At 64.7% G+C, this 16,276-nt stretch overlaps 2 protein-coding genes across 2 annotated transcripts; one reads left to right on the top strand and one right to left on the bottom strand.

Annotated features, from left to right (window-relative positions):
• Positions 1 to 1,257: 1,257 nt before the first annotated feature.
• PLEKHH3 (pleckstrin homology, MyTH4 and FERM domain containing H3) lies at positions 1,258 to 8,442 on the top strand. Its single transcript, XM_036399132.1, is given in 14 exon segments — positions 1,258 to 1,470; positions 3,341 to 3,396; positions 4,040 to 4,128; positions 4,254 to 4,448; positions 4,630 to 4,787; positions 5,094 to 5,217; positions 5,545 to 5,842; positions 5,940 to 6,037; positions 6,040 to 6,146; positions 6,375 to 6,511; positions 6,628 to 6,748; positions 6,827 to 7,276; positions 7,350 to 7,541; positions 7,622 to 8,442. Coding segments are annotated over 14 exon segments (2,361 nt in total). The 5' UTR covers positions 1,258 to 1,317; the 3' UTR covers positions 7,805 to 8,442.
• Positions 8,443 to 9,327: 885 nt separating this feature from the next.
• On the bottom strand, positions 9,328 to 16,253 carry TUBG1 (tubulin gamma 1). The gene is made up of 11 exons (XM_036398683.2): positions 16,142 to 16,253; positions 15,812 to 15,924; positions 15,142 to 15,309; positions 14,882 to 14,950; positions 14,008 to 14,087; positions 13,273 to 13,399; positions 12,534 to 12,620; positions 12,178 to 12,327; positions 10,759 to 10,911; positions 10,348 to 10,509; positions 9,328 to 10,020 (listed from the first exon to the last, which is right to left on the bottom strand). The coding sequence occupies exons 1-11, from the start codon at positions 16,188 to 16,190 to the stop codon at positions 9,823 to 9,825; spliced, it is 1,356 nt and encodes a 451-aa protein (XP_036254576.1). The 5' UTR covers positions 16,191 to 16,253; the 3' UTR covers positions 9,328 to 9,822.
• Positions 16,254 to 16,276: the final 23 nt, after the last annotated feature.

The following is a 16,276-nucleotide window of genomic DNA, read 5'->3' as shown; positions in this document are numbered from 1 at the left end:
GGTCTGGGGTGGTCCCACTCCAGCCCTCCGATGCCCCCACGGCTGGTGGGCTCTGCTGGATGCTCGTGGCTGCACAGCCGGCCCCACACCAGGGGCTCAGCCCCAGGCACAATCCAGAGCAGGCTGCGTGGGAGGGGAGCTGGCAGCCGGAGCTTCCTGCCTGTTCATCCCAGCAGCCAGGCTCCCAGGGACGGCTCTGACCCAACAGCTGTAGCACAGCCAGAGCCTGATCTCCTGGGGCCTGGGGAGCAGGACCAGAGCCTCGACACTGCCATGGCACCCATGGCTCGAGGGTGCCACAGACCCTCTGCCACTGGGTGAGCTCGGGGCTGAGCTGAGCCCACAGCTGTGGCACTGGGTGTGACACCACCACGAAGGCCTTCCACCAGCTCCTTGGTGGAAAGTCGCTATGAGGGCCTGCAGGACAGGCCTGCCTGGGCATGGTGTCCTCCTGCCCACGGTGCCCTCCTGCCCATGGTGCCCTCCTGCCCACGGTGTCCTCCTGCCCACGGTGTCCTCCTGCCCACGGTGCCCTCCTGCCCACGGTGTCCTGCCCATGGTGTCCTCCTGCCCATGGTGTCCTCCTGCACCACGGTCCCTCCTGCACCACGGTGTTCTGCCCACGGTGCCCTCCTGCACAACGGTGTCTTGCCCATGGTGTCCTCCTGCCCACGGTGTCCTCCTGCCCACGGTGTCCTGCCCACGGTGTCCTCCTGCCCCACGGTGTCCTCCTGCCCCACGGTGTTCTGCCCACGGTGCCCTCCTGCCCCACGGTGTCCTCCTGCCCCACGGTGTTCTGCCCACGGTGCCCTCCTGCCCCACGGTGCCCTCCTGCCCCACGGTGCCCTCCTGCCCGAGCACAGAGCCCACGGTGCTGCCCGCTGGCACAAACTTGACTGAGTCGCCATGCTGGGACAGGCGCCAGTGCTGCCGGAGCCAGGGCAGCGCACGATGCGGGCGCCGCGGGGCAGGGCAGGGGCCCGTGCCCGGTGCCGGTGCCCACACCGGGAGCAGGCGGCGCTCAGTGACGGTGCCCCCGTGATGTGCCGAGGGTCCCCGGTGCACCCTTACCGGCGGCGGCTCCGGGAGCACCGTCCCCAGCGCAGCCCGGCCCCGCGCTGGCCCCGCCCCTCCGTGACGCACCGGCGGCCCCGCCGCCCCGGGCGGGAGCTCCGCCCCGGGCCGCGCGCGGCGATTGGCGGCGCCCGGTGACGCGCGGCCCGGCCCGCCCGGGGCGGCGGCGGGGCCGGCGGCCGGTGCGCGGGGCGGGCCGGTCCCGTCGCGTCCCGGTGCCGTCCCGTTGGTGTCGGCGGGGCGATGCCGTTCCCGGGCGGGCTGTGGTGGCTGCTGTGCTGTCGGCGGGGCTTCACGCTGCTGCGGCGGGACTACGGCGAGGCGGAGCGGGAGGCGGACGGCGAGGCCGAAGAGGAGGAGGAGGCGTCCTTCGAGCTCCGCGCTCAGGGAGACCAGGTAGGGCCGGCACCGGCGCTGGGGCGGCCACCGGGACGAGCGCGGACGCGCCGCCGGGGCGGCCCCGCTGGATGCGGGGTGCGGGGTGCGGGGTGCAGGGTGGGTCGCTCCGGTGGGTGCGGGAGAGCCGCAGCCCAGGGAAGCTCCGGGCGGGCGCGGAGGTCCCGGGCCCGCGGGGCAGCACCGACCGTCCCGCTGGGCGCTCCTGCCCGGGCTGCTCGCTCCTTAGGGCAGGGACCGCCGGGTACCGTGCCAGACCCGCGGCGGGGCCCCGCCGGAGCGGACCGGGGCTGTCCCGGGAGCACGTGCCGGGCGCGGGGAGCGGGCCTGGATCTCCCTCTCCGGCTGCTTCCTCTCTGGAGGGAAACGGAGCGGCGGAAACCGGTGCTTCCTCCGGCCGGGCTGCGTGTGCGACGGCTGATAGCGCGGGGTGCGGGGGCAGCTCCCGGGGCTCCGGTCTGTCCCGCCGCTCTCCTGCACCGAGACCCGTGGGGCCGGATCCCAGCCCGGACTCGGGGGACGCAGGGGCTGGTGACTGCCCGGTCCCGCTGGCTGTGGCCCCTCTCCCCTGCCCGCTGCGGGAGCTGCAGCACGGCCCTGGCTCCGTCGGTCCCTTAGCAGCAGGTCTCCTTTCACAGCAGTGCCAGCCCGTGGGGACAGTGACAGGGCTGGAGCTGGGCCCTCTGGGGACTGACTGGTGGCAGTGCCAAGGGCACAACTGCGTAAGGAACCGTCTTTGGGCTTCCCACATCCCATGGGCTGCACTGGCTCCGGGCTGGCGTGGGCGACTGGTGACGCCAGCTCTCCCGAGAGCCCTTTGCTGTGGCCAGGGGGTCCTTGGAAAGCCACAGTGTCAGCCGCCCCTTGGTGGGAGCGTGGGAGCAGCTCCCCTGGCCCTGCCGCCGCAGCTCCTCTCCTGTTTATTTATATCCCTGAGAAAGAGCCGGCTGCCACCGCTGCCTCCTCTGGACTGCCCGCGAGAAACCAGGCACTGCCTCCGTGCCTGCAGCCCTGAGGAGCGTGCGAGGCCCTCCCCAAGTGGGACAGTGTCTGGAGCTGCTGGCCCTGTGCATGGGCACCAGCACTGTGTGACAGGTGCCCTTAATGCCACAGGTCAGTGGCGCCTGGCCCTGCCCCACAGCACAGCCATACCTGCGGCGGCTCCCCCCTCCCTGACACTATTTTTAGCATCTGTCTCTTTTTCTTGGCGTTGCGTGCTCTGGCCTGTCGAGCCTCTGGCTGCCCCGTTGGGCTGCAGCTGGCAGGAGCTCCCGTGCATCTCCCAGGACGGCACTGCCGGTGCTTCCATGTCCCCGCACCCCACTGCGCTGGGCGCCGTGCCCGACCCGGTGCCTGCCTGTGCCTGGGCTCTGCCTCGTGTCCCAGCATGTGTGCCAGGCCTGTCACGTGAGCCCCACTGTCCATGTCAAGTTGTGCTGCGTGAGGAGGAACTGACCCTGTCCCACTGCAGGGCCAGGGACTTCCCAGTGCTGCGTCCCACCGCCGCGGGCAGGAAGTCAGCGGCCCCATTACAATGGGACTTTGTGCCGTAAGCGTATTACTCAGCACTGACCTTGTGCAATTCTGCACGGTATTCAGCCAGCTGGGTCAGCTCAGGACACACGGCCAGCGCGCCCGCCGGCTGCCCCCGCACCCGGGGTGCCCCAGCTGCAGCCCTGGTTCTTGCCGTGCCCTTGTGGCTGCCAGGGCTCCTCTGCCCCATGGCAGCAGGGTGTGAGCCTGTCTCTCTGGGCCCAGAGCTGGGTTGATGATGAGGAGGAGGAGGAGGAGGCATACAGTCATGCCTCACCCTCATTGCATGGGGTGCCAGGTGATGACCGTGGGGCTGAGATGTCTCCTTCCTCCCCAGGGATCCCTGGAGGTGAGCCTGAGCCAGCCCACCCGTAGCAGCAGTGGCTCGGAGCGGTGAGTGTTCCCCTGCCTTGTGTCCCTTGTGTGGTGCTGCAGGAGCTGAGGGACTGGCGTGTTGTGGGAGGTTGCCCTGGTGCTGGTGTGTGCTCCACCGTCCTGCTCACTGAGCTAGCACCAGGCTGTGCTGCTCTGTCAGGTGGAGCAGGGAGTGGCAGAGCCGGGACTGCCGTGCTTGTCCCCATCCCTGGCGCATCCTCAGGCATGTCTCCATCCCCCTGCCGTGCTGGAGAGCCTGACTGCCTCAGGCTTAGCTGATGGGGCTGTGCATGACTCTTGCTGTGCCAGGAGGCTCTGCCAGGCTGTGTCCATCAGCAGAGGCTGTGCCCTGGGGTGCTTGGTGCTGAGGAAGACGGGGTGCCGGGGCACAGGGGCCTGCTCGCTCGCTGTACGCGCAGTTCTGACGCTGCTGCCAACATTCCTTCCTGGTTGTTCATTTTCCGAATTCCTTGGCAGGGCCAAGACTGCAAACAGCTTATTTTTAGCCGGGGTCATTTGCACCCAATGACTCTGTTCCCACCGCAGGGCTGTGGGGTGCCCAGAGCCCCTCGGGACCCAGCTCATCCAGCCTGAGGCCAGCTCCTGCTCAGGGGCTGAGACCCCCTGTGGGTGCCTGAGCTCAGCCCCATGTTGTCCTCAGGTCCCTGCTTGTTGCAGAGGAGATGCGCAGCCTCATCGTGGAGAAGGGCCCAGGGCCAGTGGAGGACGAGCCTGATGCTCTCGTGAAAGGTGGGATCGCGCCCCAGCTGTGGCTGGTGCCACCCCAGAGGGATGCTCAGACCTGTGCAGACCCTTCCCCGTGCTGAGAAGCCGGTGGGGTGGATGTCAGTGAGGCTGAGGGTTCCCCTTCCCAGGCTGGCTGCAGCGGGAGATGCGGGGCTGCATGAAGACGCCCTGGATCCGCCCTCGGAAGTACTGGTTCGTGCTGACACCCGACTCCCTGGACTACTACAGCAGCAACGAGAAGGGGGCCAGGCGCCTGGGCTCCCTGGTGCTCACCAGCCTCTGCTCCGTGCTCTGGCCAGACAAGCAGCTCTACAAGGAGACGGGTGAGGTGCCCATGCCCCTTGGCCGGGCTTCATCTTCCCGGCACAACTTGTACCCTGTGTTACCCTCCCAGCCCTGAGGGCCTATTTTGCCCAGAGGAGAGGCTGTGCTGAGCCCTGGGGCGCTGAGCCAGCCTGGCTGGGGTGCTGGTGGGCAGTGGGTGAGTGGGTCTGTGCCTTGCAGGCTACTGGAGCGTGACGGTGTTTGGCAGGAAGCACTGCTACCGCCTGTACACGGAGCACCTCAACGAGGCCGTGCGCTGGGTGTGTGCTGTGCAGAAGGTCATTGACAGCAAAGCTCCTGTCCAAACACCCACCCAGCTGCTCATGCGTGATGTCGAGGTGAGCCCAGGCACCGGGCTGCCCATGCCCACAGCTGTAGGCCGCCCTGGGGTGGGTGTTTGGGGCCTCACATACCTCAGGGTGGTGGTGGGGGTTTGTGCACTGGGGTAGGTGTTTGTGGCCTCACATGCCCCAGGGTGGTGGTGGGGGTTTGTGCACTGGGGTGGGTGTTTGGGGCCTCACATGCCCCAGGGTGGTGATGGGGGTTTGTGCACTGGGGTGGGTGTTTGGGGCCTCACATGCCGCAGGGTGGTGGTGGGGGTTTGTGCCAGGTTACCCCTCTGCAGCTGTTGCTTTGCTCTCCAGGAGCACAGAGACAGCCCCGAGGTTCTGGAGCAGATCTATCGCTGCAACCCCATCCTGCGCTACACCAGTGGCCCCCTCTACGCCCCCCTGCTGCCCTTCCCCTATGGCAGCCTGGACCAAAGTGGTGAGCAGCAGATGGGGGGCACAGAGCTGGGTCCTACACTCTAGGCTGGCAGCAGTGATGGCTGGGATGGATGTTCTGTGGGGCAGGTGGGCACTGGGCTGGGGTCTGGCTGGCCCTGGCTGTGAGGGCAGTGCCCAGCTGCTGGCAGGGGGTCCTGGGGAGGATCATGGGGCTGTTAACCCCTATCCCATCCCATCCCATCCCACAGCCCCTGACCCCACAGCTGCACCACGGGGCTGTTAACCCCTATCCCATCCCATCCCACAGCCCCTGACCCCTGCAGCTACACCACGGGGCTCTTAACCCCTATCCCATCCCATCCCACAGCCCCTGGCCCCCGCAGCTACACCACGCTGCGTGACGAGGCTGTGAAGCTCTTCAACTCGCTGCAGCAGCTGGAGTCAGAGCGGGACCCGGTGCCGCTGATGCAGGGTGTCCTGCAGACCTGCCTGGACCTGCCCCCGCTGGTGGATGAGATTTACTGCCAGCTGGTGAAGCAGACAACGGAGCCGCCGGCGCCGGGCGGGCAGGGCGACCTGCACTACTGGCAGCTCCTCACCTGCATGAGCTGCACCTTCCTGCCCTCCCCGCCTGTCCTGCGCTTCCTGCGCTTCCACCTGGACAGGTGAGTGCCAGGGGTGCTAGCTGGCACCAGGGAGCTCGCCAGGTGCTGGGCACCCCTCAGATCAGTGCCACCCTGATCCTCCTGGCATTTCTTGCAGGACAGAGAACCGTTTCCCTGCCTCGGAGATGGCCAAGTACGCCTGTTTCATCCGAGAGGCGTTGGGAAAGACGAAGGGGAGGGAGTGTGTGCCTTCTCTGGAGAGATCCTGGTGCTGATGCAGCGGCAGGAGATGATCTGCACAGTGCACTGCCCTGGGGCACCTGCCTGCAGTGTGGCCATCAGTTCCCACACCACAGCCGAGGAGGTGAGGGGTTATGGCTGTGCCAGGCAGGGGGCTGGGGACATTTTGATGCACAGGGTTGGGTGGGCAGTGTGCCACAGCAGGTGAGCAGGTCTCTCCCAGCTGAGCCATGGTGGAGAGGGGCCAGGAGCTGTCTGCCTTTGCCCACCATGACCAGTCTGTGTCCCTTTACAGCCTGAGTGCCGTGGCCAGGAACACGTGGTCACCATCGGTTGCCTTTGTCTCGCCCAGGTGGCCCAGGAACTTGTGTCACGCCTGGGGCTGTCCCAGAGCCCCAACCTCTTTGCGCTCTACGAGCAGTCCCGGCGACGGGAGCAGCCAGTGGGCAGTGCCACACTGCTGGCTGATGTCCTCACCAGGTTTGAAAAGTAAATGTCCTGTTCTGCTGCCTATGGAGGAGAGGGGCTGGGGGGCCACGGGTGGGAGGGGGCAGATGAGTATGGGACACATCCACAAGCTGATGGAGCCGTCCTGTCTGCTGCAGCCTGGCTGGAGAGGACCGGGAGCAGGACCCACCATGCCGCCTCTGCTTCAAGCACTACGGCTTCCTGGACACGGACAACGTCCCACGGGACAGCCTGGAGTTTGCCCTCCTCTTTGAGCAGGTGAGTGGCACGCTGGGGTGGCTGTGCCGTGGTGGCCACGCCGCGGTGGCCGTGCCAGCTCACCCTGCTCTCTGGCAGGCACACGAGATGGTGCTGCGGGGCTACGTGCCCACGTCGGAGGAGACGCTGCAGACGCTGGCGGCCCTGCGCCTGCAGAGCCTCAACAGCGACTTCTCCACCCACGCGCCCTTCCCACGCCTGGAGGAGCTCTTCCCTCCCCACGTGCTGCACGCCCGCCTGCCGCCCCTGCCCCACCGGCCCCCGGCCAAGTGCCGCGGGGCCCGGCTGCGCGCGGGGCTGCTGGCCGGGGGGCTCTGGGGCCAGGCGCTGGCCAAGCAGCGGGCGGAGCGGGACCAGCGCCTGCGGGGCCGGCTGCGTGAGGAGGGGGCCAGCACCATGGCTGCCATCGTGGAGAAGTGGAAGCTGCTGCAGGGCATGGGCCGGCCCGAGGCCATGGCTGCCTACGTGGCTTTGGTGCGGGAGTGGCCTGGCTTTGGCTCCACGCTCTTCGATGTCGACCTGCAGGCGGTGAGGCCCCGGCTGGGGGTGGTACAGGGGCAGCCCTGGCTGTGGGCAAGCCTGACAGCCCTCTCCCTTGCAGAGCCCAGTGGGCGCTGGGCCCCAGCGTCTGTGGCTGGGCATCGGGGCCAAGGCTGTCTCGCTCTACAAGCCGGGAGAGCCTGAACCCTTGGACAGCTTCTGCTACGGCCGCATCTCCTCCTTTGGTGCCTCTGACAGCAGCACCTTCCGCCTCTCCGTGGAGGATCGAGACCTGCTCTTTGAGACCTCCCAGGTAAGGGGCTGCCATGCCTCCACCCTCCTCTCTCACCAAGGCTGCCCCAGACTGACCCCCTGTGCCCCCTCTCCCTGCAGGTGGATGAGATCGCCCAGCTCCTCAAGACGTACCTGGCCTCTGCGAGTGCCCAGCGGCTGCCCCGGCCCCAGGAGCCTCCCACCAGTCCCCCCAGTCTGGAGCCCACTGTGCTGCCCCAGGGGCTCTGCCCTGCTCCCGGACCCTGGCAGCACCGGCCACCAGTGGGTTCCTCCCACAGCTAACCCAGCAGCTGCTGTGGCCACGCAGGTGCTCCCATGGCCGGCGTGGGAGGGCAGCCAAGCCTGGCAGCGAGTGGCAGCTCTGTGCTGGCCCCCAGCTGCTCCAGAGAGCAGGGGGCCAGGGGGTCGTGCTCCCCCACTGCCATTGCCTTTCTGGCTATTCCCTTAATTTATTTTGAGACGCCTGCGCGCCCCACGTCTCCCAGCACTTTCCCTGGTGGGCAGCGGGGCCACCCTGCTGTGGTCCCCCACACTGCCCCCAGGCCTGTCCCTGTCCCCTATACCCTGGTGCCTTTGCCTCCAGCACTTGTGTTGCCTGGCCACCCTGCTCGTGCCCTGGGCAAGCAGAGGGTACCAGGCAGTAGTGCTGTGCCATCATCTGTCTGTCCGTCCTCTGGACCCACCCCTTCTGGAAAGCTGCGGGCGGCTTTTGGCCAAGCTGCCCTGGGGACCCACGGGCTCCTCCTGCATGAGTGGCTGGGCTCTGCGGTGGCCCTGTGGCCAGGTTAATGTCACAGGGGTGGATGGTGGAGTGGCAGCTGGTACGGCTGGGGCTCGGCCCCTCTGTAGAGTTTGTTGGTTCTGTCTTGGGATGGGGGGGGGTTGGTTGGTTGTTTTTCTAAATAAATGCACAAAGGAAAGGCTGGGCCTCCTGTCCTGGAGCGTGGGCTGACAGCGGGAGGCTGGGACAGTCGGATCCCTGGGGCAGCCAGGGCAGCAGGGCCTGGAACAGGCAGCGGGGAGGAGCAGCACAGCGTGTCCTTGGGGGCAGGGACTGCTGTCCCTCTGGTCATTGCCAGGCGACCTTTGGCATTTCACCAAGAGCACAGGCAGCTCCAGCTCCCCGGCAGCCCCTGGCACTGGCTGCCCCGGCGGGGGGAACTGCCCCAGCCACAGGGGCTGCTGCCAAAGAGGGCGTGGGAGCCCATGCTGCCACCGTGGCTGTATTTTTAGTCACCTGCTCTGTGCCCCAAAGGGTAAGAGGAAAATGCTAATTTTCACCTTGGGCTGCCTAGGTTTGGGATGGCGCCAGCACTGCCCCTTGTCCCCAGGCCACAGCCCAACTCCCACAGGTCAGGACCAGCGCTGCTGTGTCCATTTCTCCTGACACTGTCCGGCCTCCCACCCATGTCCTTCCTGGTGTTGCTGTTCCCTGCCTTGGATCCTGAGTGGTGAGGGCACCTCCAGCCCCTTGTGGCCCACCCCTGCAAGGGCCTCACTCCTGCAGGAGATCCATGTGGGTGCTGTGTGCTCTGCAGGCAGGGCGGTGCCAGTGCCAGCCCTGGTCAGCCGTGCAGGCAGGTCCTGCCAGTATTTCTGGCTCTGCTGCAGCAGTTGCCCAGTGCTGCCTGGGCCCCATGGCACTGCCAGCTGGGGCAGAGCTGGCCCTGCACACCCCAGGGCATGTCAGTGAGCAGTGGCCATGGTACTCCTGTGCAATGGAGCTGGCTGGCCGGCCAGACAAAGCAGGCACCAACCCCCGGCTTCCCTGCCTGGCTGTTCAATCTGGAGTCATGCAGGCAGCATCAGTGCAGGAACAGCCTTTATTAAAGCAAAATAACCTACAAAAATATAGATACAGCCCGTGCCCCAGGCCTGATCTGGCCAAGGAGGAACAAGGCTCCCGCCCAGGGCAAGGACTAGCTCAGCCACACGGAGCCTTTGGCCACGGGGGTTGTGTGCACCCAAACTCAGGGGGCCAGGCCTGTTCCCAGCCCCAGGGTCACTCTCCTCCTCCTCCTCCTCACAGCAAGTGTTGCTCCCACAGGCAGAGGTTCCCTCCCAGCAGAGCGCGCAGCTGCCCCAGTCCTGTCCTGGGCCAGGGCACACGGTGGGGCCGGGGCTGTGCCCCGCTGAGGAGCTGCAGCTCCCCGCAGAGAGCTTTCCACAGAGGAGCACTGGCACGAGGGCTCTGCCACGCCAGGCAGCGCTGAGGGGTGACAAACGTGGGCACGGCAGAGACGAGCCCTGCCGGCGTGCGTGGGGGTGGCCATGGACCTTCCCGTCCCCTGGCAGGGCACTCACTGTTCCTGCGTGCCCCAGGAGATGTAGTCGGGGCGTGTGGCTGCGTGATACTCATCGATCAGCTGCTGCACGATCTCCCGGGAGTTGTCCAGCTCGTCAAAGTTGTCCTTGAAGATGTCCTCCTTGCGGAACTGCTCCAGGAAAGCCTCTCGCTTGCGCAGCTTGTCGTACTGCCGGCACGTCCGCTCGAACAGCTGGGGAGCAGCACCGGGTCAGGGCGGCCACAGCTCCCCAGGGAACCTTCCCAGAGGAGCCAGCAGGACTTGCGAGGACACTGGGCCTGATCTGAGCCCTGCTGGGAGCCACCCAACCCCGTCCCTGGCTTTGTGACAGGCCCAGAATGAAGAGAAGAAGATGGATGAAGCCCTGGGATACGGAGATGGACAATGCCCAGGGACAGGAGGATGGACAATGCCCGGGGACAGGGAGATGGACAATGCCCAGGGACACAGAGATGGACAATGCCCAGACACCACAAGGTCTGGGGCTGCAGGGCCTGGCGTGGCAGGGAAGGCACTCACCGAGGAGATGTTGGTGTGGTTGGCCATCATGAGGCCACTGACACGGTGAGCAGATGGCAGGTAAGGGGACTTGCGGGACAGAGCCACCTGGATGCTGGCAGGGCCCCAGGGGATGAAGTTGGCCAACTTCCTCTCCCGGATCCGCTGCAGACTCTTGTGAACCTGCAAGGATGAGAACAGCAAGGGACAGCAGGGTGAGGGACAAACAGCCTGAGCTGCTCCTCACAGCCATGGGGAGTCATTTCAGTCATTTCAGCATGACTGCTGCCTTGCCATGAGGCCAAAGCCCAAACAGGAGCAACCTGAAGCCAGCTCTCAGGCACTGCCTAGCCTCACCCCAGGATCCCTGCACACTGACCATGCTCTTCCCTGTGCCACACCATGGCCATCAGCACCTGAATGGGGACTCACCTGTGTAGGATCCACCTCCCCCTGGATGATGTTGAGGATGGCAATGTAGCAGTGGTTGGTCTGCCTGTCTCGCCCTGTGGACACCATCACGTTTTTAGGCTGCAGCAACCTCCTCATCACGTCCAGGACTGTGGTTTTCCTCACACTGGCCACCTGCACAGGCCAGCCAGGGGTCAGAGGGAGTAGGTGTGCTGCTCCCTGCCCTCCTGCTGCCTGGTACACACACACACACAGGAGCAGGGGGCAGCTGGACAGAAATGCCCTCACCCCGGGGATGGAGTCACATGCAAAGCCACAGGCAAGACAGGGAAATCCCAACACTGCACAACAGGCACAGCCAGGCCAAGAAACAAAGTGTCAGTGGGGGCTCCAGCAGGGGGGCTGTCTGGCTCCCACCCTGCAGCACAGCAGGGGCTGGGGGTGAAGCTCAGCTGAGAACAGAGGGACGGGGACCTGTTTTATGTTGTTGCTGTCAGACATGGGTCCCGTCCCACTGCCAGGCAGGGAGCAGTGGGGGTTCAACAGCAAAGAGGTTGTCCCCAGCTGCCTGCTCTCCCTGCCTTGCCCAGCTCTGAGCCGTGGGCAGCCTGTCCCTGCGTGCTGTTGGGGCTTTGCCCAGCTGCTGCTGGCTAGGGGGGCCACAGCCAGGGCCAGCACCCAGCCTGCCCACATCAGGGACAGCTGGCTGAGGTGGCAGCCCCCTCCTGCACTGGTTGAGCCCTGCCCACACTCCTCCCATGGAGGACAGATCACACACTGATACCCTTTTCAGAGCCAGCAGTTTTTCAGATTTGCTTCTCTGAGAAACATCCTGAGGAAATGCACACAGGGAGAGGAGAAGAGCAGCTGTTAGTTCCTTCCAGGCTGTGGTGGGTCAGTGCAGGTGAGCACCTCCCAAAACAGAACTGCCCCACTGGCACCAGGGGGCTGGGGGGCACTGGTTAGGGACCAGCCAAACACAAGAAGCAGCACTTGAAGTGCAGAGGGGTGGCAAATTCACTCTCAGACACAGCCTGAGCTTCAGGAAGTGGCTGACACCTGCAGCCCACTATCAATGAGCATTGGTGTTTGGACCCAAAGTGCCAAAGCTGATGGCCCACAGGGGTGGCAGGACTGGCAAGTGCACTCTCCTGGCCTTGCTCTCATCACTGCTAAGGGTGGCTTTTGCCAGTGCAGACCCTGATGCATGCAGCAGGTAGCCTGGCACAAGCACAGCTGCCTGCTCAGGTCTGATTCACTGCACATGCGGCTGTCACGTGGTGTGAAGCACACGTGGGTTGGGATTTGGGACGTGAGCCTGGGATCTGGGACGTGCAGTGACAGCTCACAGAGAGACGAGGCTGACACAAGATGCTGCAAGGTGAGTGTGGCAGCTTCTGTGCCCTTGGGGATGGGGAGGAGAGCCTGGGGCTGCCTTACCGACTGGTCGGTGGTGAGTGGTGTGTAGCCCGTCATGAGGAAGTGCAGCCGGGGCGTGGGGATCAGCGAGGCAATCAGCCCAATGAGGTCGTTGTTCATGTACCCGGGATACCTGAGCGTGGTGGTGCTGGCAGACATGATGGTGGACACCTAGGGGAGAGGACAGGCTCAGCAGAGTGTCACAGAGCGTGTCAAAATCTGCGTCATGCTGACATGCCAAGGGAAGGGCACAGGGCCCTCACTCACAGCTCCAGGCTGCCCACCCCTGAGCCCAGCCCATGAAGCTGGTTCAGACTAAACTGAACACAGCAGGGAAACCCTGTGCTTGCTTCTCCTGAGGGAAAAGCCCTTCTCACCAGCTGGTTGATCTGTGAGAATGACGGGTTCTGGATGTGCAGCCGGTCTGTCGCGATCCGATTCAAGGCTGTGTTGTCCAGAACCACCTGCAAGAGAAACCTGGCTCTGAAGGGCCCCTGAGGCAGCTGAGGAAGACCAGCCCTGGCCATGTATCCCAGGGCACTGGTGGTCCAGCACGGGAGCCCTCTGCACAAGTGGCAGACACTTGAAACCACAAGCTGACTCACGCATGGCACGTAACTGACACCATCAATGGAGCCTCTTCCCTCCCTCCTGGCTGAGCTCCCCATGCTCTCCCCAAGAGCTCTGCCCCACTGTAGCAGCTCCAGTGCAACTGCTCCTGCACTGCCACATGCAGGGAGCAGCTGCAGGGATGAGCAGTGTCTGGTGAGATGTGACTGAAGGCAGACTGGAGGTGCTGCCTGGCTGGGGATGCTGTGGGTGCTGCAAATGACACAGGTGCTGCATTCAGGAGGGGCTGCAGCACAGCTACAGAGAAAGCACAGCCAGTCCTCACTGCCTTGGCAAGATCTGCTGGAGCCAAGGCAGAAATGCCAGGCAGCTCTGCAGGGGTGAGCACCAGTGAGGGTCCCTGGGGCCACATCTGCTTGGCCCTTCTGTTTGGGGCGTGCTTGTTGCTGCACCTGGAGCTTGCTCATCTCCCCAGGATGGGCTGCAATTCTGAGCTGTGGGGACAGGGCCACCTCCTCAGGGCTGGCTGCACCACGGGCCTCTTACCACACAGTCAGCATTCTGGGTCAGCCTCTTCAATGTCAGCAGAGAGTTGTAGGGCTGGACTACAACGTCGCTCATCTCATCCTGGTTTGGGAACACTGAGTAGGTCTCCACCAGTTTCTTGGGATACCTGGTGAGAAGTGCAGCATCTCAAGGGTTAACACCATCAAGCTGCTCTCTCCCCTCCCACAAGCTGCCTTAGCAGTCTCCAGGGCTCAGGACAGGGTGAGTCACCAAAGCTGCAGCCAGAGTGGCTCCCAGGGAGGGAGAGAATGTGTCCCAGCAATGCCTACCCCAGCAGCACACAGGAGCTGGCTGCCAGAGGAGCTACAGGGAGGCTGAGCCATCCACAGGCTGATTAAGCAGCTGCTCACAAGTCTTTTCAAGAGGATGCAAGCTGCAACAGGCCAGGATGGCAGCTCACAGCCTTCAGCCAGAGCCTCCCACCCTCCCCTGCACCGTCAGGGTGTCCGCAGGCAGCTGCCTGATAAGAACGGCTGAGGGAAGGCAGAGCTTGGACAGATCAAGTCCAGTTCCAGAGCCTCTGAAGTCCCCAGGCGTATCAGGAGCCAGCCTTGTGCAGGCAGCGTGCCAGGGATTGCACAAGGCAGTGTTTGGGTGGGGGTGGTGCCTCTGAGTCAGCGCTCTCCAGCTCCAGGCAGGCTGCCCGGGCTGGGCCAGGCTCTGCGCTCTGGGCAGGGGACAGGGCTGTGCTCACCTGTCCAGGGCTGTGCTCACCTGTCATTCAGCCTCTCCAGGAGGTACGAGCCCAGCCCGGAGCCTGTTCCACCAGCAATGGAGTGGCAAAGCACAAAGCCCTGGAAGGAAGCAGCAGGCAGGTGCTGAAGGTAAAGCTCAGCCCCAGAGTAGGCAGACAATGTGTCAGCCCTGCTACCTCCAGCAAAGACCTGTCAGACAGGGCCAGAGCTTCTCAGAGCATGGAGGCAGCAGAGGCTGACCCAGCTCCTCCAGAGCCCAGCAGCAGCTGCAGCTCCTCAGGCCACTGCTGCCCACACAGTGGGGTCCACATCTCTGCACACCCCACAAAGTGCAACAGCTGCTCTCAGGTTCCTCCCACCCAGACCAGCATTGGAACAGCTCCAATGTCACCTCCAGGGTTCAGTCTGTCACAGGAAATGGAACTGCACGTTCTCAGCTCTTTCCTGGGTCCTTCACATCCCTCCCTCCTTCTAGAATGAGGCCAAGCTCCCAGTGCCTGGCTCCGGGGCAGCTCCCACATGCTCAGCTCCCACAACAGGCACTTGAATCTCCTGCCAGCTTGTTTTAGTGATGTTCTCCCTTCCCCTGCTGCCATGTCACAGCCTGACACGAGCACCTGGCAGCCCTGTCTGTCTGCACACAGGGTATGGGTTCACATGGACAGCACAGAGAAAAATGTCCCACAAGCAAACAGTGAGAGAACTTCTGGGGCAGGCTGGAGTGGGGATGGACAGACCTCCTGTCCCCAGATCCCTCTCTACATGTTCTGTGCTCAGAAGTTCACTGAGCTAAGTCTGTGCCCACCAGAGTGCTGAGCTCAACCTTACAAAGAGCAACCTAGCTGGGAAAACACCAGGCAGGGCCACCAGATCCAAATCCCTTGTTTACTTACTTCCAAGCTGTCACTCCCATCAGCCTCTCTGTCTATTATGTCAAAAATATCTTCATGGATCTTTTCTCCCTGCAAGAGAGAGATCAGCACTGGTTTTGCTCCTTTCCCACACAGAACATGGATGAGAGCTGCTCAAGCTCAGTGTGAAGCTGAGTCAGAGTGGCAATGTGGTCCTGTGCCAGGGTGCCACACAGTGCAGGGACACAGGACAACCCCCAGGGCTGAGGAGTCTCACCCAGCAGCACTAGGGCTGGTGGTACCTGTGAGAAGCCACTGGCCCAGTTGTTGCCAGCTCCCCCTCCATGCTCAGACAGGTAGATGTTTTCTGGGTTGTAGAGGTTGGCATAGGGGGAGTTGAGGATGGAGTGGATGACTCGGGGCTCCAGGTCCAGCAGCACGGCCCGGGGGATGTAGTGCTCATCATCTGCCTACAACGGGAGCAAGAGGATCACCATGCTGCTGCAGCTCACCTCCTTCCCAGAGCATGAGCCACCCCTGGCTGCAGGTGAGGGCGAGAGGGAGGAGGGAGAGGCTGCTCCTGTGCATGAGCCACCCCCTGGCTGCAGGTGAGCCCCACACAGCGACAGGAAGGAGGGAGAGGCAGCTCCTGTGCAGCCTGTCCTCAGTACAGCATCTCTGTGCCCCCGAGCTCTCCCAGCCGGCGAGGGGGAGGAACTCCCGGTGCTTATATAAGACACTATCTATGGCAGCCCCATCCTCGTGCCTCTGCTCCGCCTCCACAGCGCTCCAGTGACAGAGCGGGAGCGCGGGCGGGAGCCCGGAGCGGGCTGGGAGCGGGAGCCCGGGCTGAGAGCCGCTCGTGCCCGCGGGGGTGTGGAACGGGCACGGACAGTGAGCGGAGCCTGCCGGGGCACGGAGCCCCGCGCGGAGCAGAGCAGCTCACGCTCCGCGGCCCGGGGTTGCCGGTACCTGGTAGAAGAAGACGTCCTTGCGGTCGGTGCCCTCGGTGGCGAACTCCTCCACGATGCCCTCGGGGCTGATGCCGTGCTCGGCGCAGAGCTGCTTCCAGAACTCGAACCCGACTGCGGGGAGGCGCGGTCAAATGGGCCGGGCACCGAGGCCGGTAGCGGGGCAAGGCCCGGAGCGCCCCGTCCCGCAGGCCCCGCCCCACCCGCGTGAGGCCCCGCCCCGTCCCGCCAGGCCCCGCTAACTGCTCCCCCCCCCCCCCCCACCACCACAGCATCCCGGCCCCGCCCGGTGCGCGCTGCCCCGGGCCCGCCGCGGCCGTGGCGCGCTCACTCTGGTTGCCGCACTGGCCCAGCTGCAGGGTGATGATCTCCCGCGGCATCGCGGCCGAGGCTCCGCTCCGCTCCGCGCCCCGCCCGACTCCGGTACCGCCGCGTCTCCCGCCGGCGCCAACGGCAGTGCGCGTGC

This window comes from Molothrus ater, chromosome 27, assembly GCF_012460135.2.
Source record: "Molothrus ater isolate BHLD 08-10-18 breed brown headed cowbird chromosome 27, BPBGC_Mater_1.1, whole genome shotgun sequence".
NCBI lineage: Eukaryota > Metazoa > Chordata > Aves > Passeriformes > Icteridae > Molothrus > Molothrus ater.
Note: the sequence above shows the minus strand (reverse complement) of the source record. Positions and strands in the feature narration are given on the sequence as shown.

What these genes read in the sequence shown, in the direction of transcription:
- TUBG1 (XM_036398683.2), bottom strand. Translation starts at nt 16,190, where the DNA reads ATGCCGCGGGAGATCATCACCCTGCAGCTGGGCCAGTGCGGCAACCAG. An exon ending in GGGCCAGTGGCTTCTCACAG is followed by an intron (nt 14,951 to 15,141) that starts GTACCACCAGCC and finishes TCTCTCTTGCAG; the next exon opens with GGAGAAAAGATCCATGAAGA. An exon ending in ATGGGAGTGACAGCTTGGAA is followed by an intron (nt 14,088 to 14,881) that starts GTAAGTAAACAA and finishes GCTTCCTTCCAG; the next exon opens with GGCTTTGTGCTTTGCCACTC.